This window comes from Rosa rugosa, chromosome 4 (assembly GCF_958449725.1).
Source record: "Rosa rugosa chromosome 4, drRosRugo1.1, whole genome shotgun sequence".
NCBI lineage: Eukaryota > Viridiplantae > Streptophyta > Magnoliopsida > Rosales > Rosaceae > Rosa > Rosa rugosa.
The window spans coordinates 55,775,510-55,798,560 of record NC_084823.1 but is presented as its reverse complement, the minus strand read 5'-3'; the positions used below and the strand labels follow the sequence as shown (position 1 = coordinate 55,798,560).

Here is a 23,051-nt window from a genome sequence, read left to right as displayed (position 1 = left end):
CTCCTGGGCACCATGGAGGACCACCGTGTTTGGAGATTTTTGGCGCTCTTGGTTCGACGTCGGTGTTCACAGGATCACCGCCTGGTCCGGCCACTTATGCCGGGTTCGACAATTTGGCGGCGTATTCCATCCGCGCTGGTGGTCCGTCTCAGAGGGAACGCGAAGGAGATTTCTGCCGGGTCCGGGTCGTGGAGATGTCCTGCGGGTCTGGGCCTCCTATGTGACTATGGGCCTGTCAGACTACTTTGGGCTAACACTGTGGTTTCGGGCCTTTGCTTGTGGTTCTGTAAGTGTTATGTTTTCCTTTTCGTAGGTTTCAAGTGTAGGTGTATTCTATATACAATAAATCTTTGCCGACCCTTGGTAAGGACATGTGGGCTTCGTCCGTGTCTGCATACTCAGTATTCCTGGTCTACCCTAGCGAGGTGGGGACTCTTGCATTGATTGCAACCTCCTGGTGGTAGGATGAAATGTCGTGTCGTCGGTATTATTCCCGATCGGCAGCATGTTGGGAAAGCTACTCATCTATTGGTTCTATGGCCCTGCTTTATCTTTCCGATGTGCCACCGTCATTGTAAAGCAAATAGAGTAGTTGGTATGACACTCTTTGCTATCAGGTGCATGTTTGAATACTTTATAGTTGTAGAGACTGCTTGTATTATTCCGGAGTTCCTCTTGATATGTATTGTCTTGAGGGGTTTAGGCATCATGTTCCCCCCTATGTATTCATCTGTTTCATTAATGGAGGCCTGAGGGCAGCCGCACAGCCCTTATTTCAAAAAAATAAAAAAAAAGATAAATAAAAACACAAAAAAAATATATTAAAACGAATGTACAAACTCAAGAGGGTGCATTAAGATGCTGGTTATAAGTAGTTTAAACTTTAAACAAAATTTATTTTTTATAATATGTAAATTGACATCCACGTAAGAGCGTATGAAGAGACTAATCATAATTAATTTATAAAATAAAATGGATATTGACACCCACATAAAAACGAGCAAATAGGCTATGAATAACTTTTTTTTTTTAAATATGAAAATTAATACCCGCGTAATGGCGCGACAAGAAATTAGTCGTACGTACATAGCTTTATATAATTTTTAAAACCGCGGGAAGGCGCGCCAAAAATTATGAGTTTAAACCAAATAAACTAAAAAAAATCTCAAAATTGATATGTATCTAAAAGCACAAGAAGAAACTAATCATAATCAATAGAGAGCTATATATAAATTGATTACAAGTAATTGAAGTAACAATACATATAATCTTTTTTCTTTTATTGAAAAATAACAACTATCAAATGAGAAATAAGAGTATAGTCAAAAGGCATGCATACACAGCCATATCATGCCATACAATATGACTATAAACAGTACTCATGATATGATGATAAATTACACAAATCAAACCCTCCCATAACCCCAAAACTAGATCATGATCTGTTTCCATGGGAGATAATTATAATTCCCTTAGCTATATAACCCTATCAATCTCGTTTGTGACCAAAGGTTTGATCATCATTGATGTTTTGCAACTGCAGAGTCACATCATAAATGTCCACAAGAACATTAGGCATGGAAGCGAGGCCACGAACCCTCTGCTCTGCAAGCACAACTTTAATCCCATGTAATACTTGCAAAATAATATTTGGCTGCTCATCTTCTGGGACATGCATGCCGGAGAGAATGCCTCTCATCATCGAGCTACTTCGATCAGAAAACAGCTTGGTGTGAGTAACCATTATTGGTTCTTCAGCTTTGATCAGGTTAATGGTTTGATCATGGATGACACCAACATCACAATCGTCTGCGACCCAGACGCTTTCTACCGACTTGAAGAGCTTAAACTCAAGTCGAAGCAGATCCGGTGATGATGAAAATCGGGTCCAGTCGATGAAGGTTTCGACGACTGTTTGGGATTGAGAGACATTGATACGATAGTAGTGTCTCTCGTTTGACATGTTTGATAGGAGCAGATAGGAGCAGGCTCTTGGTTAATTACTCGGTAAATTTATATAGCCCACATGGGAAAACTGAAATCTGTTTTTTTTTTGGATTTGTTGTTATATTTCGGAAGAAATATAAGGTATTATATTCAATTTAGATGGATTTTTTTAAATCCAGGTGTATTAAATTATTAATTCGATGAACCAATTTCTTCAGGTGTCTATGAAAGGTATGATTGAGCAATTATATTAATTAGTGATTACCTTGGTACTGTTAGCAAAGTCAACATGATTTGCTTTCAACAGTGAGTGATTGGTTCTTCAAAGTATTGGATTTTCTATGAAGAGATAGTAATCATTAATCAATACTGGTCTAAATATAGAACAAACAATGACTATACTTCTTTAAAATATATATGTATTTTTAGATTACTACATACCACTACTTTTCTACCAACAATCCTAATTCAAAATCAAACTTACGAGATAAGACATATGTTGATGATTTTATATCACACGTTCCGGAGCATGACAAAGATGGACAAACACGTATTCTTAATCTAACACGTCAAATTCGACTTCATATCCTGTCAGCATCTCTCAACTAATATAATCTTCACTTGCTATTTCTTTGCTAGAGCATGATCTTGGGCGCGTTGGGTGCTTGATCAGCATCATCACTGAAAAAAGGGACCTTGGGATGACTACTACCATTCTTATTCTTATAAAGATCATATATTCTTGAACTTGCAGCAGGAAAACCAATGTGCCTTTGTACCAGTTGTCTAGCAGTCAACAAAGATGAGACCCTAACGTTAGCCGGCGCAGGTCTATCCACAACAGGAATGCTTGAAATTCCATACTGAACAGTACCACCATCCGACACCTGAGGTGTTGCGCGAGGGGTTCCAAATGGATTTGTAGCAGGTACTAGTACTGGTTGTTGTACTAAGTTATTCTGCTGAAGAATGGGTGTGTTGCTTGGCTGCGGCTGTGTTGGATTGAAAATGTTTGAGCCGGGGGTAGTATTAGGTTGAAGAGTCTTAAAGCAGTCGAAAAGCGGCTTAGAAGAAGGAGGAGGAGCCGGAGTACTAGTGGATGTTTGTGTCTGTGGGATTAAAGGTGTAGGTGTTGTAAAGGTAAAGATCGCTGGAAGTGATGGACTAGTTAATTGTGAAGAAGTCCAAGAAGGAAAGGAAGATGGAGGAGGAGTACTATTGGAGGTATTAAATGGATTTGAAGAAGGCTGAGAAGGAAAGGAAGAAAAGGGTGGTGTAGGTGTTGGTGGTGTTTTAAAAGCATTGGTTGCTGGAGTTGATGATGAACTAGTCGATGGTGAAGATGAAGTCCATGTAAAAGCATTGATTGCTGGACTTGGCGATGAACTAGTCGACGGTGAAGATGAAGTCCATGTAAAAGCATTGATTGCTGGACTTGGCGATGAACTAGTCGACGGTGAAGATGAAGTCCATGTAAAAGCATTGATTGCTGGACTTGGCGATGAACTAGTCGACGGTGAAGATGAAGTCCATGTAAAAGCATTGATTGCTGGACTTGACGATGAACAATTGAAGGATGTAAAAGCATTGATTGCTGGACTTGATGAACAAATCGATGGTAAAGATGAAGTACTCCAATTAGAAGTAAAGCATCTAAAAGCATTGGTTGCTGGAGTTGATGAAATTGATGGTGAAGGTGAAGAAGAAGAAGATGTTTGAGGAAAGGGAAAAGATGGTGTAGGATTGCAAGGGGTGTTTGTCTTCATGGTAGCTTTTCCACCTTTATCCCCCAACTGGTAATCTTCAAATCGCAATTCCTCCACGCTTTTGCTCTCGTAAACTTGCATTGCTGATATTGACAGTAACTGAAACGTTCCGGGGGCCCTAAGGTCTTGTCCATGTGTGACTTCGTAAGCAGCCAATCTACTTCCCTGGCGTTGGCCTCCGGCAGAAGCGGTGTTTCCAACTGCTTGTGTTGTTGATTGAGCCCCAAAGGGAGAACTCGAAGCACCAAATTTTTGGCCAAAAGCAGGAACAGTACTAGTGCCAAATGAAAACTGACTACTGCCTCTCTGAGCTGGTTGTGATGGTTGAGTTGTGGTTACAAATTCACCAAAGGACCTACTTGTTTGAGCAGTTGAAGCATCGAATGGTGCGAATCTGGTTGAAGCTCCTCCAAAAGGTCTACTTGTTTGGGCACCAAATTGGAATTGGGTTGTGCTACCAAAAGGGTTCTTACTTGTGTTGCTGCTGGTTTGGCCGAACATGGTTGGTTTCTATTTGAAATCAGAGAGAAAAAGAAGAGACAATGGTCTGATTTTGAGAGTCTATGGCTACTTGTGCTTGTAGATGTAAAGATAGGCTCCTTATATACAGACAGACACATAGAAACCTAGCGTCACAGCCAAGTCCACTAATTCCTATCTCACTAGGGAGCTTTCCTTTTTTTTTTTTTTGAAAAGGGCCGGTGCGGCTGCCCTCACGCCTTGAATAATGAAACTGTCGAATACATGGGGGGGACATTTAGCCTAAACCCCTGATTACAATAGGCATAAAGAGTACGACCCGAACTGATATCAGGAAACTCTACAAAAAACATGTATTCAAATAAGCACCAACTAGCAAAGAGCGCACTACTGGCTTCTCCATTTGCTTTAACATTGCGGTGACATAACAGAAAGATAACTCGATGACTACGAAGCATAATTACCATAGGCACAGCTTTTCTGATATGTTGCCGTCGGGAGAGAACTCCTACGACACGCAGTTTCACCCTGCCACTAGGAGGCAGCGACCATTTGACCAAGCAAGGAACTCGCCGCCTACCTAGAGCAGAAACTTTACTGCCACTAAAAGACAGCGACCATTTGCTAACGCAAGGAACTCGCCGCCTAGCTAGAGCAGAAACATTACTGCCACTAGAAGACAGCGACCATTTGCTAACGCAAGGAACTCGCTGCCTACCTAGGACAGACCAGGCACACAAAGGGTGCAGTCCGGGACCAAGCCCACGTCGCCCTACCACAACTCGGTAGGGACTTATTACCGGCATAAAGCCACCATTACCTGAAAAAGACAAACAACAATAAAACTTAAAACAATAAAGCGAATTTGGGCCCAGAGCCCAGGCCCAAAACGCACATAGCCCAACCAAAGAGGGGCTCAGACTGCAAGCCGCACGCCGCCGTCCTGCAAGCCAGATCCACACCGTCCGACTGGCATGAATCCGCCTGCGAGGAGCACCGTCTCTCTCAGCCCTCCGATCACCGTGAGTCCACCCATCCCACCACCGAGACGCCACACAGCTGCGCCGCAAAGCATCGCGCCACCCCGGCTTGAGTCTGATCGGCAACAGCATCCTGATCCTCAGAAAGAATAGATCCAGATCTGGATCGACTCTGCCCAGAACACCAAATCGCCGCCCACGCCCAGAACTCAGAAGCAAAGATGACACCAGATCATGCCGCCGCTCCTCCGCTCCACACCTGCAGACGTCCACCAGCTGCGAAGTGCAGATCGAGAACTCACAGACCGACCACAACCTGCCACCTTCCCACGGCCACGTCTTCGCCTGAGCCCCCCTCCGGAATGCGTAAAATCAACACAGACCCGTCCGACGACGACGTCCCAAGGACGCGCCGCCGGACGGAGCATCACTCTCTGTCAGGAAAACCAGGCGCGTGAGGCGCGTTCTTTTTTCTCTTTTTTGTGTGTAGGCTGACACCAAATTACACTAGGGAGCTTTCCTTTTATGCGTCATAGTTAAGTCCATCCAGCGTCAGGGTTAAGTCCACCTAGCGTCAATGTTAAGTCCCACCTACCTAGCGTCAATGTTAAGTCCACCTACCTAGCGATAGTTAAGTCCATCCAGCGTCAGGGTTAAGTCCACCTAGCGTCAATGTTAAGTCCCACCTACCTAGCGTCAATGTTAAGTCCACCTACCTAGCGTCATAAAAATAAGCTTTTCATTAATCTTTTCAGTAATCTTTTCATTAAGCCTAAATGTAAGAAGTTCATTTCATTAATCTCAAAGAAATAAACTTTTCCTGGTTCTTGTGGTTACCAGGCTGGATTAAGGCCCTTAGTGAATTCAGGAACTGATCAATAAGCTCATTTTGGCGGGTTTATGTATATCAGCATCTATTTCGCAGTAGATTAGCAGTCGACTCATTCCTAAATCCACTGGGAAAAGGAAGAAGAGTAAAAAAAAAAATTATTTCTTTAGGATTCTTTTGAAACTAGGCCTACTTGGAAACCTTTTCCTTAATCTCATAGGAAAAAAAAAAATTATTGGTTGATAGTTTTTCCTTGCAAAGCCTTTAAAAAGTAGGATTCAGAATCAAATAAAGCATAAATAGAAGATAGAACCTCATATTAGATGTCCAAATCAAAATACAAGAAACAAACAATGGCCAGCGGTGGACCCAACTGGGAAGGATTGCTGAAGTGGAGCCTAGCTCATTCTGATGGGACTGGCCCTAACCGCAGTTTAAGCGAAGAGGATCGTAAGTGGTTCATGGAAGCAATGCAAGAGCAGACTTTCGATGTGGTGAAGCGAATGAAGGAGATCTCTCTAGTAATGCAAACTCCGGAGCATGTTTTGGAAGATCAAGGAGTTACTCCAGCTGACATTGAAGATTTGTTAGATGAGTTGCAGGAGCATGTTGAGTCCATTGACATGGCCAACGATCTTCACTCAATTGGCGGGTTGGTCCCATTACTTGGTTACTTAAAGAACTCCAATGCTAATATCAGAGCAAAAGCTGCAGAAGTTGTGACCACTATTGTGCAGAACAATCCAAAGAGCCAGAAACTTGTTATGGAAGCAAACGGCTTTGAATATCTGTTTTCTTTATTCACATCCGATCCTGTGGTTAATGTCCGAACCAAAGCGCTTGGTGCAATCTCCTCTTTGATCCGGGACAACAAACCGGGTGTCATTGCCTTTCGCAAAGAAAATAATGGGTATGAAGCCTTGCGAGATAGTCTAGCTTCTGAAAGCGCGAGATTTCAAAGGAAAGCCCTGAGTTTGATCAACTACTTACTCCGCGAGAATAGATATGATTGCATCATAGTAAACAAGTTAGGATTTCCATGCCTAATGGTGCAGCTTGCCTCTAGCAAAGATGTAGACGTGCGAGAAGGTGCACTCCAGGGCCTACTTGAGCTTGCTCGAGGGAAAACTCAAGGGATCAGAGAAGATGAGAAATTGAAGCAACTTCTTCGAAATCGAATTGAAGATGTTGGAGCAGGTAGGGAGGAGAGGCAGCTGCTAGACTCCCTGTGGAATGCATGCTACAACAAGCCATCGCCTCTTCGCGAGAAGGGGCTTCTCGTGCTTCCTGGGGAAGATGCCCCGCCACCTGATGTTGCAAGCAAGCATTTTGAACCTGCTCTTAGAGCAATGGCTCCAAAGCCTTGATGAAGCTAAAGGCTAGCTGTTTATGCCTCTGTGATTTTTATTTTTTTTTGCTTCTGTTTGATTAGTAGCTCATGGAACTAGTTGACTGCATCATTACATGAACAATGTTTTTCCTTCTCTAATTAGATTCAGAAATTTCTTTTGTGTAGTTTGCATCCTTATTACTTTAGCCTAGTATAATTGAAACAAGGCTCTACTTCTGGGCTCTGGCATAACTTGAATTGCAGAAGTTCATAGTGTGTCAAATTCAACTTAACCAAACAACCAGTCTAAAAGACTAAAACAAAGTAAAAATTTATATTTCTCTCAAAAGTAAAAATTTATATATCTGCAGAATATTTCAAACTCAAAGTCTTGATAACCTCAAAATTTCTTTTTTAGTGATTTTTTTTTTTCTTCGCGGATGGAACCGTTAATTGTATTAATGAAAACAATCATTATACATATACTAATACATGGAGGTTCTAGGTGCAGGCATAACCTATAATGCAACATGACTACTCATTATAGAACATAAGCACACCCCCAAGTCTATGGTAAGCAAAAACACTTCACCTTCAAAGTAAATCTTGTCAACTCCTTTAGCCGATCATAGTGAAAATTTCGATACTTTAAAATTATAGAAATTTCGCATAGATTTTTTAAAAAAGACGCATATAATTTTGAGAAAATTTTTTCATTGAGAAGTTTGATCATATATAACATTCACACATAATTCACTCACTCGTGTGTATAGCTTGTGTCAGTAATTTCTAGCCTCCTCCGCTTAAAGTTTCAAACTTGAAACTCCGACCTCCTCTACCAAACTCTGCTGCCCATCGCCGACTAAATTCTCTTGTACCCTCCAAATTTTCCGTCCTCTTCTTCTGTCCAATTCTTGCTCATTGGTCACTCTTCTATGGCCGGAAGTAGAAGCATAGGCTCTGAGCCAATCCAAGATTCCTCAGACCCTAATTCAAAGAAAGCCAGGGGTTTAACCATTGAAGGGTACCCAGTTGAGGGTTTATCAATTGGAGGCCACGAAACCTGTGTAATCTTTCCATCTCTCAAGTCGTCATTTGATATTGGACGATGCCCACAACGTGCTATTGCCCAAGACTTCCTCTTTATCTCACATGCCCACATGGATCACATTGTATGAGCTCCCTTCTTTTCTTATATGGGTTTTTCTCAGGAATTGTTTATATTGATGGGTTTTCTCTGTTTAATGAATGATAAAGATAAGGTCTTTGATGTATTGATTTGCTGTGTGCTTGTGATGTTGGAAGATTTTAGCCTTTTGAAATATTACTGCTTAATGAATCACTTGGATCATGAACATGACATGACTGCTAATGCATTTTGAGATTCCTTGTTTTGCTCCTTTTGATTTGCTAAAGATCTATATTGTATATAGTAAATGAGCATTGATGTACAAATGAATTGTGAAAGAGCTAAGATTCGTGAGCGGAAAGCTTAAAACTTTTGATGGATATAGTGCACTGTGTTTTTACATGACTGGAGAAGATGAACTTGGTTTTCTGTTGAGCATCGCACAATTGTGCTTTATAGTGATTACTCTCTTTTTTACTAAATAATCCCTGAGTCCACCGTGGAGTTCCAAGATATCTTGTAAAACCTAATACATAAGCCCAAAGACCTATTCCCATCCCCAAAATCCCAAGAAAAAGAACACCCATGAAGATGGCTCAGTTTTCATGATGTTCCTTTCTATAGCATCAATACTGATCATTGTCATTGTTGCTTCACTTCTACTTAGGGAGGACTGCCTATGTATGTTGCAACTCGTGGGCTATACAGCATGAAGCCCCCAACTATCATTGTACCAAAATGTATAAAAGAAGTTGTTGAAGAACTCTTTGAGGTGCACAGAAAAATGGATCAATCGGAGCTGAAGCATAATCTGATTGGCTTGGATGCTGGTAATTGCTGATTCTTATTCAAATTCATCCACCAAATGACACTTTTGTTTCTTGTGCCTTCTTCTTGCGGAATGGAGTTCCTGTTTATCCAATGCAGTTTATGTTTGCAGGAGAAGAATTCCATATGAGAAAGGATCTCAAAGTAAAAGCTTTTAGGACTTATCATAGAATACCAAGTCAGGTAGACTAATTATCTTTCTCTTTTGAAGATCAATAACTGTTGAGGTTTATTCTAGTCCTAACTGGCTATGCATTATTTGTGACAGGGTTACGTAGTATACTCGGTAAAACATAAACTTAAGCAGGAGTATCTCGGCCTATCTGGGACTGAAATTAAAGAGTTGAAATTATCAGGCGTGGAGGTGTGTCTCGAAAATCTTATATACCATACTTTTGGCATCAGATTTAAGCTACCGGACTGCTCTTTTCCCTGATTTTCCTTCTTCTTCTTTTTTATTTTATTTATTTATTTATTATTTTTTTGGTGAGATTGTTTAGTTTTGGCTTCATATTGTCAGTCTTACTGTACCTTTCCAAAATCCAAAACAAAATCCCTGATTTGTAGACATAATAGATGGACCAGATTCCACGAACAAGAACACTACTTAATGATGTTAATGTAACCACTGGTATCGAATCTAATATTGTACCTCTCAAGTGCTGTTATGTGTAAGATTGTTGAAATCTAAGACCCTGATATTGTAGACTTACTGGTTTTAAAGCTCTATGCATTTCTGGTAGTGGCGTTGCCTTTTTTTCGAATCTTGTGTTTGTCAAAAATTTATCCATCCGCACTCACTTATTTTTGGGTCATTAGTAGTTTACAAAGTTGGAATTTTCTTATGTGCAGATTACAGATACTTTGATAGAACCTCAAGTTGCTTTCACAGGAGATACCACATCTGATTTCATAGTTGACAGTAGTAATATTGATGTGCTGAGAGCAAAGATTCTTGTCATGGAGGTACATTACTTATCTTAAGTTATTGAGCATTGGTGAGGCTATTATTTGGTCAGAGTATAATACTTGTTTCCTATTTCTCCTGCAGAGTACCTTCCTAGATGAGTCAATTACAGTGGAGCATGCAAGAGATTATGGACACATTCATCTATCTGAGGTTCAATCTCCAAACTCTTTAGATTCTCTAGTGCTCACATTGGTGTCTGATATTTGATGTATCCATCTAGTCTCCTCTCACTATTTAACATTTTCCTATTTGGATGACTCTTTTCCAGATAATTAATCATGCAGAAAGGTTCGAAAACAAAGCAATTCTTCTTATTCACTTCTCAGCTCGATACACAGTGGAGGTAAGACGAACAGCTTCATAGTTTGTATCTTTGTCATCAATAAACTGTTAAAACTCCGTACTTGTGAATTGTGATTTACCAGGAAATTCAACGAGCTGTATCGGCGTTGCCTCCTCCTTTAGCAGGGCGAGTTTTTGCACTTACAGAAGGTTTTTGATGGCAAGCTGGTCTAGAGTTTTGTCTTTTCATGACATCAATTTTGGCAACTTGAATATGTGTGCTGAAGAAAAGCACATGAGAAATCGGCAATGCATCGTGGATATGCTCGCATAAGAACAAGATATGAGTGCAAGAGCATATAGGTGGAATGTTAGTACTTAGTAGATCTCATTTACTAATTCGTGTTTATTGTCTTGTACTGATCTCATTTATGTCAATAGCGCCTCTTACTCTTATAGACATCAAGTGTTTATCACAATTAAAAACTGGCAAAGTCAGTATTGCTTCTCAATCACAGTCAATGAGATGATGCTCCCAATTGTTTATACCATACTGGTTTTGATTTTCGTGGTTGTTGGGTGCCTCTGAAATGCATTTAGATGCTAGTATTTCTTCTACTACCCGGTCTCACCCTCTTTTTTTTTTTTTTTTTTTTCCATTTCATGATTTGATTTAACAGAACTTAAAAGACTTCTACTGCAAACAAATAGAAATATACAACGCAGGCTAGCATAATAAACATGAACATTCAAAGTTCATAGTAACTGCAAAAATTCATTCATAACAAAATTCCAGCCATACTACAGTATTGATGGAGCCCAATATCACAGAAGAAACTCAAAAAGAATATTGACGAAACACCATCACAGAAGCCGGTTCCGCAACCTTAAACTTCAGCTTTCAACTTATCAGCTACATTGGCCACAGAGCAGCAGAGCCTTGCTTCCAAGGTCAAGGAACCAACGACTTTGTTTATAGACCTCAACTCTTCGTGAAACTCTGGATGCAACACCAATGCAGAGTAATTCTCATCCAGCACTACCCCAGTGCATTTCAGAACATCTTCAAGTTTAGGAACCCAATCACAAGCCTTCAAACCCAATGTTGTTGATGCCTTGTGGCAGGGACCTGCCTGAGGAAACCTCTCGTACTTCTTCAGCCACTTACCCAAATACCGAAGCAAACTCACCATCTCTTTCCCATTCAACTTACTAATCGCAGACGACAGTATCACCTCATCAACATTCTTTGACACCAACAAATAATGCAGACAGAGTTCCGCGGAAGAGAAGCCATCATATGCCACCATAAGCAACACTGCAGCCTCTTTTGCCATGCTTAGTTTCTTCCCCGACAGACTCTTATCACTGGCCTTCTCTGCGGCTAACAAGGCTTGGCTCTCCCATTCCTTCCTCACCTCCACAATGCTAGCATAAGCAACTTTACTTGGACTAAGAAAATACTTGAAGATCATCACCAACTCCGACGATCCAAGATCGGAAGCATACCTAACACACATACAAAGCAACTCTGTCCTCCTCTTTGCCACGATTTTCGCAACCAAATCCTCATAACAAGAATTCGAAACAAGCCCATTTGCAATCAAAGCCCCTACTAATTCCCAAACCTCCAACACAACACAAGCATCCAAAACCAAACCAGCAACATCCTTCCCCATGTACTCCCCAACCTTCTCAATCAAAACCCTTGTATACCCATCATTACTAGAATCAACCCCAACCGAAACCCCAACCTTTTCCCTAATCTTCTCAAGAAATTGATTCACCATTCCCAAGAACTCAGCCTTATCGAACTTAACTGGGTTTTTGAGCTTCTTCTTAAGCTTGGCACTGAACTTCTTACCCAACTCAATGAGCTCTGAATCGGTCTGTGAAATCTGCCAACCACAAAGAGGAATAGCAGCAGAGATGGGATTTGGGTCATCGAGTTTGGGTTTCAAATTGGCGAAAATGGAATCTGGGTCAAGAACAATAGGGTATTCTGATGGAGAACCAAGCGATTGGGACTCGGCCGAAGCCTTGGTGATCACTTCGAGCAATGACATGAGTTAAACTCTGAAATATAAAGAAGATGAATATGAAGCTATGATTAATAATGGTAAGAAAGAAAAGGGTTTAGGGTTTAGAAGATTGACGAACCTGTAGAGGACAAAAGGTTTGAGCTTTGTTGTGGCGGCAGCAATCAAGCTGGGTTCTTGTTGAGCAAAGAAACGCAGGGTTTTAGGTAAAGAAGAAGGGGGTTTAACTAGTATGGGCCTCTATTAGCCCATTAGAGTAATTGGGCCTAGCCCATTATTCATTTGTCTTTTTCTTTCTTTTTTTGAACAATTTTTTTCATTGTTTGTTAACTTGTTTGTTTGAAAGAGACCTAAACTTCTCCGGAGTAGATGCAGCTCACCACCAAATCAAGCAGCCTCCATGTAATATCAATACGAAAATGGCGAGGGCACATTAGACGAGAAAGGCAAGTTTGAGTTATTCTCGATTTACAAACTAAAGTGACTTTACTCTTCACAATTTAATAAACCACCACTATATCGTAAATTTCTCAAGTTTCGATGATCAACGTCGTTAAGGATCTTGACTGCTGAGTCATAAAGGTAGGTCTCAGCCAAAGGACTAATTAAATTGTTGACTATTTTAGTTATTATTATGTTTTTCAAATATCAATCGCAACTTTTCTTAATATAGTAGCAAGTAAATCTTCTTAAAACATTATAGAAGTATAGAACATGACCCAAAAATAAATTCGCAAAAGAGTAGGACAATTTTCTTGATTTAGTGTCATATATATTTCTCCAACAAGGCAACAACAACTCCTCTGTTTTCTCTTATCCAAACACCTTTACAAAAAAAAAAAAAAAAAAAGAAGTCTTCTTTTGCATCTACATCCCCTTCTGGCAACCCTTAAGAACTAGTTGGTCAACTTTACTGTAAAGGCAAGATGGTCTAATCCACAACTTGATTAAACCTGTAAACCAAATTAAAATTTTGGTTAGTTGACCAGAAAAAGAAAACACTAACAAAATAGAAACCAACACAAAAAGAGCTGAATAGAAGAGACTTGCAGAAACAGAAACTGCAATGAACCAGGCTAAGGTGCTATCAAATTAAACCAATCCAAAAAACCAACAAACAAAAGGAGAAATGAACTTAAACAGAATCGCCGAAATCATCTAAAAGTATAAATCACCAAATCCGTACATAATCATTGTGTAGCCCGGTGAACTAGAGGTCTATGAGGCTTTGGAGCTGAAACAAACCAAACAATGTGCATTAGAGACATGAATTGAATCTTAAATAAGTACTTTGACTAGGAACAGTAGGGAGTTTAGTTTCATGCATTTAAAAAATGCTACAAATTGGGATCCCTAAAATGAGCAGGAAGTTCATGAATTCAAAACTGCAAGCAAGCATGAACAATTCTCCCATCTGAGTGCAGTCTAAAATAACATGAATCATTCCTAAACTAGATACCATTAGGGTTTCCTTGCTCGTAAAAATTGCGGAAAAGAGAGACTGCTTCTGATGCCATTATCCCTCCAGTGCATTTGAAACCTTTCCGCTGTGATACACCACCACCATACAACAAAGAGAAAGAAGAAAGTGACTGATGGAATAACCATCTTGAGTAGAAGATCACAGAACCAAAGAACTGTTTAAAGCTTAACTATTTCAGTGATTCAACTTTCAAGCACAAATCTAGCAATTCAGGTATAGTATTATGCGTAAACCTCAGATAAACCTCAGATACTCGGAGAACATGGTGCCTAGAAAATTTTACTGATGTAACCTTCCCATCATGGCTGCAGACAATCAATGATCCTTTACATCTATTACATCCATTATTAAATGGAAAAAATAATAGACCTCTTCACTCTTCAGCATTGACCAATTAAGAAAATCACTAAAAAGAAAAGAAAAAACAAAAATTGCCGCAACAGCCAACTAAATGGTCAACATCCTGTTTCTGTATGGTGGGATTGGTTTTACCTTCTAACTTTGCCTATCTACTCCTAAACTTGTAGAACCATATCAATTTTAAACACAATATTTGCTATAGCCAGTCTGCCACTACTAGCAAAATTCGAATCAATTCTTGCTTATGGTGTTAAGTTCAGATATGGACCTCATGAGTGGCTCAGAGCTGCTTGAATGCAATGACAGTATTGATCCACACCCACCAAATTTATCATTAGCACAGCCATAAAATACTTCCTTGATACCTGACCAAGGGGAAAGTTACCTATACATAATCAAGGTGAAAAAAATAAAAAAGAAGAAGAGAAAACTTTCATTATATCACTAGCAAAACATGAGAAAGAGGGCATACCAACAATTGATAAAGCTGCTGCACACATTATGCATGGTTCACATGTAACATAGAGGTTACATTTTGAAAAAATTTCAGCAACTTCTGACGTTGAAAGCCTTTTTTCTCTCCACTGCTTAAGAAGAGTATCAATGGCTTCCATCTCTGCGTGCCTCGTGGCCTGCATTTTTAGGCAAGCACAGAAACCCATAGGTCTCAGTTTCCAAATTCTTGTGTAAGAAGTAGACTTGATATATCTAAAACAAAGCAAAGAAGTTCCAAACCAAGCTCATATAGTGGACACAGCACACACAAGAGAGGTGCAGTCCGATTGATGTAGAACAAATCAACAGATGGAAGTTTTTGCACTTAAGTCCAAAGAAAAGAAACGGAATCATCCACTTAATACATTTAGCGAGTCCTGTAATAATAAGTACAGATAGCATATAGTATAGTTCCAACTAACTGAGGTAGTCTCAGTCATCCCAGAAACAACAAGATATTACTGAAAATGTGCACTAAATGAGCCCCAACCTTTCTTACCAAATTGTGAGAAATTATCCTAATATCAAGCAAACTTAAGAGACGTGAACATGTATGGGGTTCTTTCAGAAGTCAGAAAGTGTCAATAAGTAGATAAAGTTTCCAGAAACTAAAAATGCAAACCAAAAACAGAATACAAATTGAATGGTATGAAAATAAAAAGAAATTGATGGGAAATTTACATTTCGTGTCTCATTAGTTTGATTCCTTCCACACGCTATGACCTTTCCATCTTCAACAATCACACAGCTGATCAATCAAAATTTTATTGATTAGAGAAAAGAGTGCACTGATAGTATTATACCCTTGACTTTTAACAAATGAAGCAGATTCCTAACATTCTAATTTTCCTGATCAATAGAATAATACCTATTCAATCTTCAATTATTTGACTGATATGAAAAATCCAAAAGTTATGTGAACAAAGAAAAGGGATAAGAAGGTGAACTTAAAACGAAATAGAATATTAAAAGCAAGACACAATGAATTCATAAGACATACAAATAGCGTACCCAACAGGAACTTCAAGGCTGTCCAAAGCAAGCTTTGCCTAGATAAAGCAGTACCATATATAGAAGTTAAATAACGGCTATGGAAGCAAACTTAACACCAGGAGAAGTAGGAAAAAAACACACGCATATATCTAAATTTAAAGCAGCATGAAGTAAAGACATGCAATCCACATGAGGCCTAGTGTTTCCATCAGCTGAAGGCAAATTTCTTTAATCGATACGAAAATGTCAGCCAGATTATTGGAATTACCAATAGCACCAACAACCACACATAAGCAACGAAACCACACTCGACCATACTACAAAAGGACCAGAATGAGGTCTCAGAATTGTACAGAAATCTCAGTCAATGGCAGGCAGTAACTTAACCAGAACAAGCCATCATTTTCAATTCAAGCCACATTACATCCACAATATTAAAGCCTGTAACTTGCTTCTTAAATTGACCAGAAAAGCTAAATACTTGGGAGAAGTCTGAACAGTACCTGTTCTATAGCAAGTTCCATAAATTTAAGGGTATCATCATTAGGGTTCTCTTCTTCAAGAGATGCCATCTACTTAGGTGAGGTACTGCAAATGCATATTCAAGATTTATATCTAGCCTAAATTTGCCACAAAACAAAACAAATTTAGCGTCTTCTTTTTTCCAATCTTTAATATTTATCGAAGACATAAGTGCCAAATTAGTATTGTCTCTTAATGTGTTGCACGTGAAAAAGGAAGTTGAAGATGTACGAACCTATAGAGGCGCGTGAAGTCTCGGGTGTAGTTGTGGCGGCAAAGCTGAGTTCTTGTTGAGCAAAGAAACGCAGGGTTTTAGGAAAGAAGAAAAGGGTTTAACTGGAGTAATAGGCCCAGCCCATTATTCATTTGAGTTGAGTAATTGGACATCAACAGTCTTTGATGTTTTAACCCTTTAAGATAATCGAACTGTAAGTTCATGTTATAATGGGATTCTGAATCCATCAACTTCAATCCAAGCATGGAATGCGGATGATGCTTTTAATAATCAGATCGTATCGATCCAATGTTTCCTCTCATACGCCAACATCACAGAAATGAAACAAGGATTGACTACAAAACCCCTTTTATTCCGAAGTTCAGAAAATAGCCAGAGGCTCAATGATAGCTAATATGTTCTGCAACAGTGATGTAATTGACCCTATGGTTACATGCTTGTTCACTCACATAGTAAACTAAAGGCCGCCGTGTTCTCCTCTTCTGGATCTGTCCCTAATGACTTTTAAGTAGAAGGTGGAAGTTCCCACTGCTTTGGCATTGGACCGACATCATAGATGATTTCTCTATGGCAGGACCAAACGAGCTTTATTGCTTCCGGAGTTCCGATGCCAGCACCCAGCGGATCTCCAGCTGGTCCAAACCTGTGTCACATCATCGTTTTGGTATACATAAGTACTTGGCAATGTTCTCATGGGAGTAACAGAAGTATAAGAAATTTTGTACCCACCAGTGGTTCTGTGGAGCGCCAGTTGTTCTTGCTCTCAGTCCAGCATAAGTAGTCCCATTCACTGTGTTGCCAAGAACTTCCTGCATAGAGTTCCAGAATAATTTAAATATATATAAAAAAATAAAAAAAATCTGTACAAAGAAACCATCTTCTGGAGTAGAAGCAAAGATATGGGGACAGGAGTGACTTGTGCAGATCTCAATTGTAAACTTGCAATAATTTGTAGTTCGAATTAACAGAAATCCGTGATTGTAGAGAACATCAATATGGGGACAGTGGTGAATTCTTGCCTGTTGAAAGTGGGGGTCGTTTGACACGACAGCAGCTGTTAAATGTGCATGCATCCTCTCTAGAGCATCTAACACCAATGGGAGTTGATCTTTCTTATACTCAGTGACAACCTAGTAACAAGTATATTAACATTAGTAGCAGTCAGCTTCTAGCAATTAAAAGGTAAGATGAAGTTGGTACATCAGTAAATAAAAAAGAACTTAAAGTTGCATGTCTTTTCTCGTTACCTGAAATGGCCCAAAAATTTCTCTTGTTACAAGTTCATAGTTATTTTCCTTCAACATTTCTTCAAGTGGAACATAAATAGCCGTAGGCTTAATAGCACCATATACAGGTGGAATGGAATGATTCTCTAAAGGTTCACCCCCAAAGAGTAGCTTTGAACCTGGTATCTGAAGCAATTTATTCGCATGATCTAGCATTGTTTCAGTTGTCAACTGCAACAATATAAGCTTGTGTAAGAGATATGTTGTAAAATTAGTACAAAGTAAGACAAAGAGCATACTTACTGTTAGGACAGGGCCAATTGTTAAATCTTCTAACTTCCTTCTCTCAGCCAGATCTTTCATTTTGGATAGAAGTGAAGTCTTAGACCAGTTCTGCATGACGATGAAGAACAATACTCAACAAATCATATACACAGCTTGGTGAATCTCAAAATGTGTCAACAATGAATCAATGATTGCCTACTGTCCTAAACTACTGGTGTAGACTGTAGAATTTTAACTTTTAACACGATACAACAACAGGAGAGATCTCACTTAAAAGTGAAAACTCCTAGTGTTGCACTTCAGACGAGTTTATATATGGGGTGATGTATTGATAGGATTACCAGGGGTTCAAATCCCTCTCCATACCCAAAGTCCAAACTAACTACTATTATATATGATCCAATTACAGATGTAAACTACAATATAAGCTTAGGAAAGAATACAGAGGAGAACCTTACCTCATGCATGAAGAGAATGGATTGTGCAGAGCACTTTTGGCCACTGCATGCATATGCATCCTGATCACAGACCCACGCAACATAGTCCTCCTAACATTCAGAAACCAAAAACAGAGATCAACCATGAAAGTCACTCTACAAAGAAAGTTGTGCATAATCTAGAAGTAAAGATTCTTTCAAGAAACCTCATGAACGTCAGGCCCTAATATCTTCCAGTCAAATCCTGCATCTTCTAATTTAACACGTCCCTTCAGGTCAGCAGCCAACTTCTCTGCTACTCTTGAGCTACCAGTGAAGAGGGTCATTCGTGGATTTGCCTGTTGAAGCAATAGTTGAAAAACATTCAATATAGTATGTTATTTTAACCTACATGTAACATAATCCCCATGAACTACAAATATACCGATGACATCTATGAGCAATTTTTGTTATTAGTTTGTTGCACTCTCAACCAACCTCCAATAATAGTTTGTTCATTGTCTTCCCATCAGAATTGATGAAGTCAACATCCTCTATTGGTAACCCACAGTAATGAAGCAGCCTCATCATTTGGTCCATAACAAGGCTTACCTACAAAGAATATGAACAGTTAAATTGCACAGAGAAAGATCACAAAGAATATATTAACCTTTAGACCACTAATGTAATGTGAAGGACTTAAAATGTAACGCTAAAGAACCATAATTGATCCTCCAAAGAGAACCCAAGGCATCTACTAGCATACCTTGCTATCCACTTTTAGAATTGGTTTGTTACCCATATAGAGTGCACCCATCAACTGAAGTACGGGAATTTCTAGTGGAAAATTGAAGGGAGTAATTACTGCAACCTGCACAAAAGATTATTTATGTATCAAAATATGAAATTAAGAAATGGACTATGAAAGACTTACAAACAAGTCTTTCTTATGAACTATAGAGACATAGAATAGTAAAGGGATGCATCTATCTTCATGTGGTAATCTTTTCTTTTCCAAAACAAAACCTGGATCCCACATCAAGCAGACATCATAGCTTACAATAACATTATCTCCACAAACAGGAGTTACTGGATTATTGTAAGTGTCTACCTTGAGCACATCCTTAAAAACAATGGTTCTTAATAAAAATCAATTATGTTCAAAGATAACACTTACAGGACCGTAAGGCCAACGGTAACCATTACTTTGCTGGCCAAGATGATTTCCAGGCACCCCGAAAGATCTTGCAAGGAAGCGGACCTGCCACGTGTGTTAAAAGATGACAGTAAACAAAGTTGAAAGGAACTTGAGTTTCTTGAAGGCATTTTGTAAATCACGTCCATTTCATTACAGCAATAGCTTTGTGCTGTGCTTAAACTTAACTCAAGGTAATTAAAATATTGTTCTACAATTATCCTATGTGGGAAAACCTTAGGCATAATAGTGACAAACTGTAATGGAATATTTGGGTAGTACTGTATCTATACTAATGAGCACCCGGCCATCAATCATAGGTCATCCAACATTCCAACTCTTATGAGTCTTAATCTCTTTCTGCATCTTTCTCTTCTCTTTCTTTTTCACTGAAAACATTATACTGTACTGGGCTGATATTTATGTTCAATGTACCTGATCACCAGAGAAATTCTCCAGAAACTTTTGAGTTACATAAACTTCAGCATAGGCCTGCTGGTAGCTCTTTGGAGCAACCCTTTGAATTAACCTTGTAAAGAAATCAGCAACCTGAAAGCCGTAAAATGTCAAGTTAATTGCAGTACCATAACCCTTTTACATCCAAAGCTTGAAATGCATTAGTCTTTAGTTAAATGTACGAAAGAGGTGAAAAAGAAAACATTGTCATTTTATACTATTAATCTGTTACCTTTGGCAGAGAAAGCATGGTAGCTGCCTTTGCAGATATGTCTCCGTACAAAAGATACCTATAATAAAGGGTCTATCAGTCGTCATTTTTGTTTGAAGGTCTATGAATATCACTACCAAGTTCAACAAAATGGAAAAATTTGATGAAAATCTTGTTATCCTCTACAAGGATATCTGTTTGAGAATTAGGCAACAAATAATGCCCAAGAAAGTTAAACAGAGACATAAAATAAACACTAACCTCTCTGGTGATTTGAACGGATTATGAAGACCATGTTTGGGGCACTTGGACAAGCTCTCCACAAAGGGCTGCAACAGCAGTCCAACAGTCATAAAGAATTCAGTGAAGGTACAGATACAGTGAAACAAACAAATTGAATAAGTACCTAAAGCATTAGCATTATTAGGTTTTCCTAAAAAGACAGTAGGTACTCCGACAAGTTCTACAGTATTAAGCGCAGAAGGGTTTTGGTTACCTAATATATTGGTTCAGCCATGGAATGATTGGTTTGTAAAGAGCAACAAGGATACGTGTACACAATAATCAACAGGCATACCTGAATTCCTGTTTCATCAATTTCAGCAACTTTAATGAACGGTTCCCCGTTTAATGGATCCACAATAGTGTTCCATGTAGAAGATTTCGTCCATTTACCCTTCACTAAAAATGAAAACATTTTATTTTCAATACACATCAACATCAGTGAAAGGTCCATAAATCAGGCAACAAAGAAAATAACGAGAAAATGATTAGAAATGATGAATTACTCCAAGGAATCACACTTGATGAATCATCTTATAATTTCCGGCAACTCTCCAAGACCAATTACTGTTGCGAGTTTAAGGATTATTCACAGAAACCTACCCAAGTTATGTACTTCAGCAGGCAGTGAACCCGAAATCTCTTCGGCTTCAACAGTTGCAAAGGGTAAAGAATGAGCAGATCTGTCATAAGACAAAACAAAATATCTTATAAAATTCTTCAATGATACAAAATAAACAATAGCAGATCTAAACCAATCCTCCATCATGGGTTTTCAAATATAATAACAAACTACTACAGAAGAACATCATACAAATTCCCTCATATTTAAACCTCACATGCAGCATGTAATGAGTTCTCACTTATTACACTTTTACAGAGACAAATTGAACCATTGTACTACTCTCATATTCCTACACCAAAATTTAATCTTTAAACCCTCAACCATCATTTAGGATCAAATTACTTGTAGCCAATGCAAAAGATTGAAACTTTAACACATCCTAACAAAAGATTGAAACTTTATCACATCTAAGAAAACCCAATATCCAGAATGGCCCATAGTCATCATCACAATATAAACCCCAGATATAATCATCAATCCCCAGAAAGCAAAACCCAGAAACTGTTTAAGCAATAAACACAATATTCATACCTTGATAGATTTAAAGAACTAAACCAGCTCAAAGCTGTTTTGGGCACTCTGGTTCTTAATTCTCTGCTAGCCAGAATCCTATTCATGGTGGCTGGCTGGCTGCTGATACAACGTAAGAGTAACTAAATGGAATACAACCAATGATCAGATTGCAACAGAGAAAATGGTCTGGTTTTTCAACAAGGCTGTCACTTTCAAGTGGCGGATTGAAGTGCCACTATCAGTAAGCTCAGTCGGGTTTGATCAAATCGGAATGATAAGGATGCCAAGCCAAGAACGAGTCACTCCCTATTCAGTGTAGGTGTATATATATATATTAATTAATATTCATGGAGATTTGTGGTGGCACTTGGCGCATGGATGTAGGGGTGTAAATGAGCCGAGCCAATACCAGGGTGATCATGTTCGGCTCATTTTTTTTTTATCGAGCTCGAGCCAGGCTAAAGCTTGAACTTTTTTCTCCATGCTCAAGCTCGGCTCGGCTTAAATATTTTTCTTAAGCCCGAGCTAGGCTCGGCTCGGCTTGATTTATTGGACAAGATCGAGATTAAATAGATTCGGCTGGGTTCATTTGACTTTAAATTTAAAAAATAAAAAAGGAAGAAAGAAAATTTAGAATAATAATCCAAATTTTGATGTCTAACCATCACACAAATCCCTTTTGACTTTATTGTAATATATTTTATTTAAATTCTCAGATTCTCTTTCAATTGAAAAGGAATGTAATAAAAAGAATTAAAGATTTGAGATCAGAAAAATTATATTTTTATTTATACTATAAATTTTTATGAGTCGAATTTTAACAAACGTCGAGGTTTAACAAACTCGAGCTACTCATGAGCTCGTCAAGCTCAATATATCATTGTTCAAGCTCGGCTTGTTTTTTTGTCGAGCCCAATATTGAGCTCATACTCGGCTCATTTATCTTACGAACACGAGCCGAACGAGCCAAAATCGAGCCGAATACGAGTCGAACAAGAGCTGTATCGAGCCTATTTACAGCCCTACATGGATGATGGTTTAGCATGATTGTGAGCTAGAATGTGGGCTACTGGGCCAGGGCTGGGTCTGTTCACTTTTGGATGGGTTGACAAAAGTTTGGACTTTGAACAATATTTGTTGGTGGACTGCTTCCTCCAAAATTAAACCAGGCAAA

The 23,051-nt window shown here is 39.0% G+C and overlaps 6 protein-coding genes across 10 annotated transcripts; 2 read left to right on the top strand and 4 right to left on the bottom strand.

Moving 5' to 3' along the window:
• Window positions 1-2,582: 2,582 nt before the first annotated feature.
• On the bottom strand, window positions 2,583-4,214 carry LOC133745076 (nuclear pore complex protein NUP98B-like). Its single transcript, XM_062173070.1, has one exon. It carries the CDS (start codon window positions 4,212-4,214, stop codon window positions 2,583-2,585), a length of 1,632 nt encoding a protein of 543 aa, XP_062029054.1.
• A 2,099-nt stretch (window positions 4,215-6,313) lies between these two features.
• Window positions 6,314-7,477, top strand: LOC133744118 (uncharacterized). The gene has a single exon (XM_062172254.1). It carries the CDS (start codon window positions 6,326-6,328, stop codon window positions 7,367-7,369), a length of 1,044 nt encoding a protein of 347 aa, XP_062028238.1. The 5' UTR covers window positions 6,314-6,325; the 3' UTR covers window positions 7,370-7,477.
• Window positions 7,478-7,935: 458 nt separating this feature from the next.
• LOC133744119 (tRNase Z TRZ1) lies at window positions 7,936-11,087 on the top strand. Its single transcript, XM_062172256.1, has 8 exons — window positions 7,936-8,504; window positions 9,129-9,291; window positions 9,402-9,472; window positions 9,558-9,653; window positions 10,142-10,255; window positions 10,341-10,409; window positions 10,528-10,602; window positions 10,685-11,087. Exons 1-8 carry the CDS (start codon window positions 8,268-8,270, stop codon window positions 10,757-10,759), a joined length of 900 nt encoding a protein of 299 aa, XP_062028240.1. The 5' UTR covers window positions 7,936-8,267; the 3' UTR covers window positions 10,760-11,087.
• Window positions 11,088-11,277: 190 nt separating this feature from the next.
• On the bottom strand, window positions 11,278-12,774 carry LOC133743842 (uncharacterized). The gene is made up of 2 exons (XM_062171896.1): window positions 12,702-12,774; window positions 11,278-12,617 (listed from the first exon to the last, which is right to left on the bottom strand). The coding sequence occupies exon 2, from the start codon at window positions 12,605-12,607 to the stop codon at window positions 11,429-11,431; it is 1,179 nt and encodes a 392-aa protein (XP_062027880.1). The 5' UTR covers window positions 12,608-12,617; window positions 12,702-12,774; the 3' UTR covers window positions 11,278-11,428.
• A 622-nt stretch (window positions 12,775-13,396) lies between these two features.
• LOC133746210 (tRNA-specific adenosine deaminase TAD2-like) lies at window positions 13,397-16,867 on the bottom strand. 5 transcript variants are annotated; one of them, XR_009864026.1, is made up of 9 exons: window positions 16,669-16,867; window positions 16,415-16,499; window positions 15,930-15,967; window positions 15,600-15,666; window positions 14,896-15,055; window positions 14,692-14,788; window positions 14,040-14,127; window positions 13,767-13,814; window positions 13,397-13,533 (listed from the first exon to the last, which is right to left on the bottom strand). XR_009864026.1 is itself a non-coding variant. In XM_062174385.1 (9 exons), the coding sequence occupies exons 2-8, from the start codon at window positions 16,481-16,483 to the stop codon at window positions 13,771-13,773; spliced, it is 558 nt and encodes a 185-aa protein (XP_062030369.1). In that variant the 5' UTR covers window positions 16,484-16,499; window positions 16,669-16,867; the 3' UTR covers window positions 13,397-13,533; window positions 13,767-13,770. The 5 variants fall into 5 exon arrangements, 3 of the variants coding, with proteins under 3 accessions (XP_062030369.1, XP_062030367.1, XP_062030368.1); XM_062174385.1 differs by having other exon boundaries at window positions 14,040-14,134; window positions 14,704-14,788; XM_062174383.1 differs by lacking the exon at window positions 14,040-14,127 and having other exon boundaries at window positions 14,692-14,808.
• A 132-nt stretch (window positions 16,868-16,999) lies between these two features.
• LOC133746209 (probable aldehyde dehydrogenase) lies at window positions 17,000-22,190 on the bottom strand. Its single transcript, XM_062174382.1, has 16 exons — window positions 21,896-22,190; window positions 21,343-21,422; window positions 21,035-21,138; window positions 20,719-20,786; window positions 20,479-20,536; window positions 20,226-20,339; window positions 19,773-19,856; window positions 19,362-19,466; window positions 19,094-19,207; window positions 18,823-18,954; window positions 18,638-18,727; window positions 18,198-18,287; window positions 17,916-18,125; window positions 17,688-17,798; window positions 17,398-17,477; window positions 17,000-17,311 (listed from the first exon to the last, which is right to left on the bottom strand). The coding sequence occupies exons 1-16, from the start codon at window positions 21,979-21,981 to the stop codon at window positions 17,173-17,175; spliced, it is 1,665 nt and encodes a 554-aa protein (XP_062030366.1). The 5' UTR covers window positions 21,982-22,190; the 3' UTR covers window positions 17,000-17,172.
• Between the last annotated feature and the right edge of the window lie 861 nt (window positions 22,191-23,051).

Excerpts from the sequence above, each read along its gene's own strand:
- LOC133745076 (XM_062173070.1), bottom strand. The coding sequence starts at position 4,214 with ATGTTCGGCCAAACCAGCAGCAACACAAGTAAGAACCCTTTTGGTAGC.
- LOC133744118 (XM_062172254.1), top strand. The coding sequence starts at position 6,326 with ATGTCCAAATCAAAATACAAGAAACAAACAATGGCCAGCGGTGGACCC.
- LOC133744119 (XM_062172256.1), top strand. The coding sequence starts at position 8,268 with ATGGCCGGAAGTAGAAGCATAGGCTCTGAGCCAATCCAAGATTCCTCA. Across the intron at positions 8,505-9,128 it reads ATGCCCACATGGATCACATT|GGAGGACTGCCTATGTATGT; the intron begins GTATGAGCTCCC and ends ACTTCTACTTAG. Across the intron at positions 9,292-9,401 it reads TCTGATTGGCTTGGATGCTG|GAGAAGAATTCCATATGAGA; the intron begins GTAATTGCTGAT and ends TTATGTTTGCAG.
- LOC133743842 (XM_062171896.1), bottom strand. The coding sequence starts at position 12,607 with ATGTCATTGCTCGAAGTGATCACCAAGGCTTCGGCCGAGTCCCAATCG.
- LOC133746210 (XM_062174385.1), bottom strand. The coding sequence starts at position 16,483 with ATGGCATCTCTTGAAGAAGAGAACCCTAATGATGATACCCTTAAATTT. Across the intron at positions 14,135-14,703 it reads TTGCATTCAAGCAGCTCTGA|ATCACAGCGGAAAGGTTTCA; the intron begins GCCACTCATGAG and ends TGGTGGTGGTGT. Across the intron at positions 13,815-14,039 it reads CGAGCAAGGAAACCCTAATG|CTCCAAAGCCTCATAGACCT; the intron begins GTATCTAGTTTA and ends GGTTTGTTTCAG.
- LOC133746209 (XM_062174382.1), bottom strand. The coding sequence starts at position 21,981 with ATGAATAGGATTCTGGCTAGCAGAGAATTAAGAACCAGAGTGCCCAAA. Across the intron at positions 20,340-20,478 it reads CCATGCTTTCTCTGCCAAAG|GTTGCTGATTTCTTTACAAG; the intron begins GTAACAGATTAA and ends TACGGCTTTCAG. Across the intron at positions 19,467-19,772 it reads ACCGTTGGCCTTACGGTCCT|GTTGCAGTAATTACTCCCTT; the intron begins GTAAGTGTTATC and ends TCTTTTGTGCAG.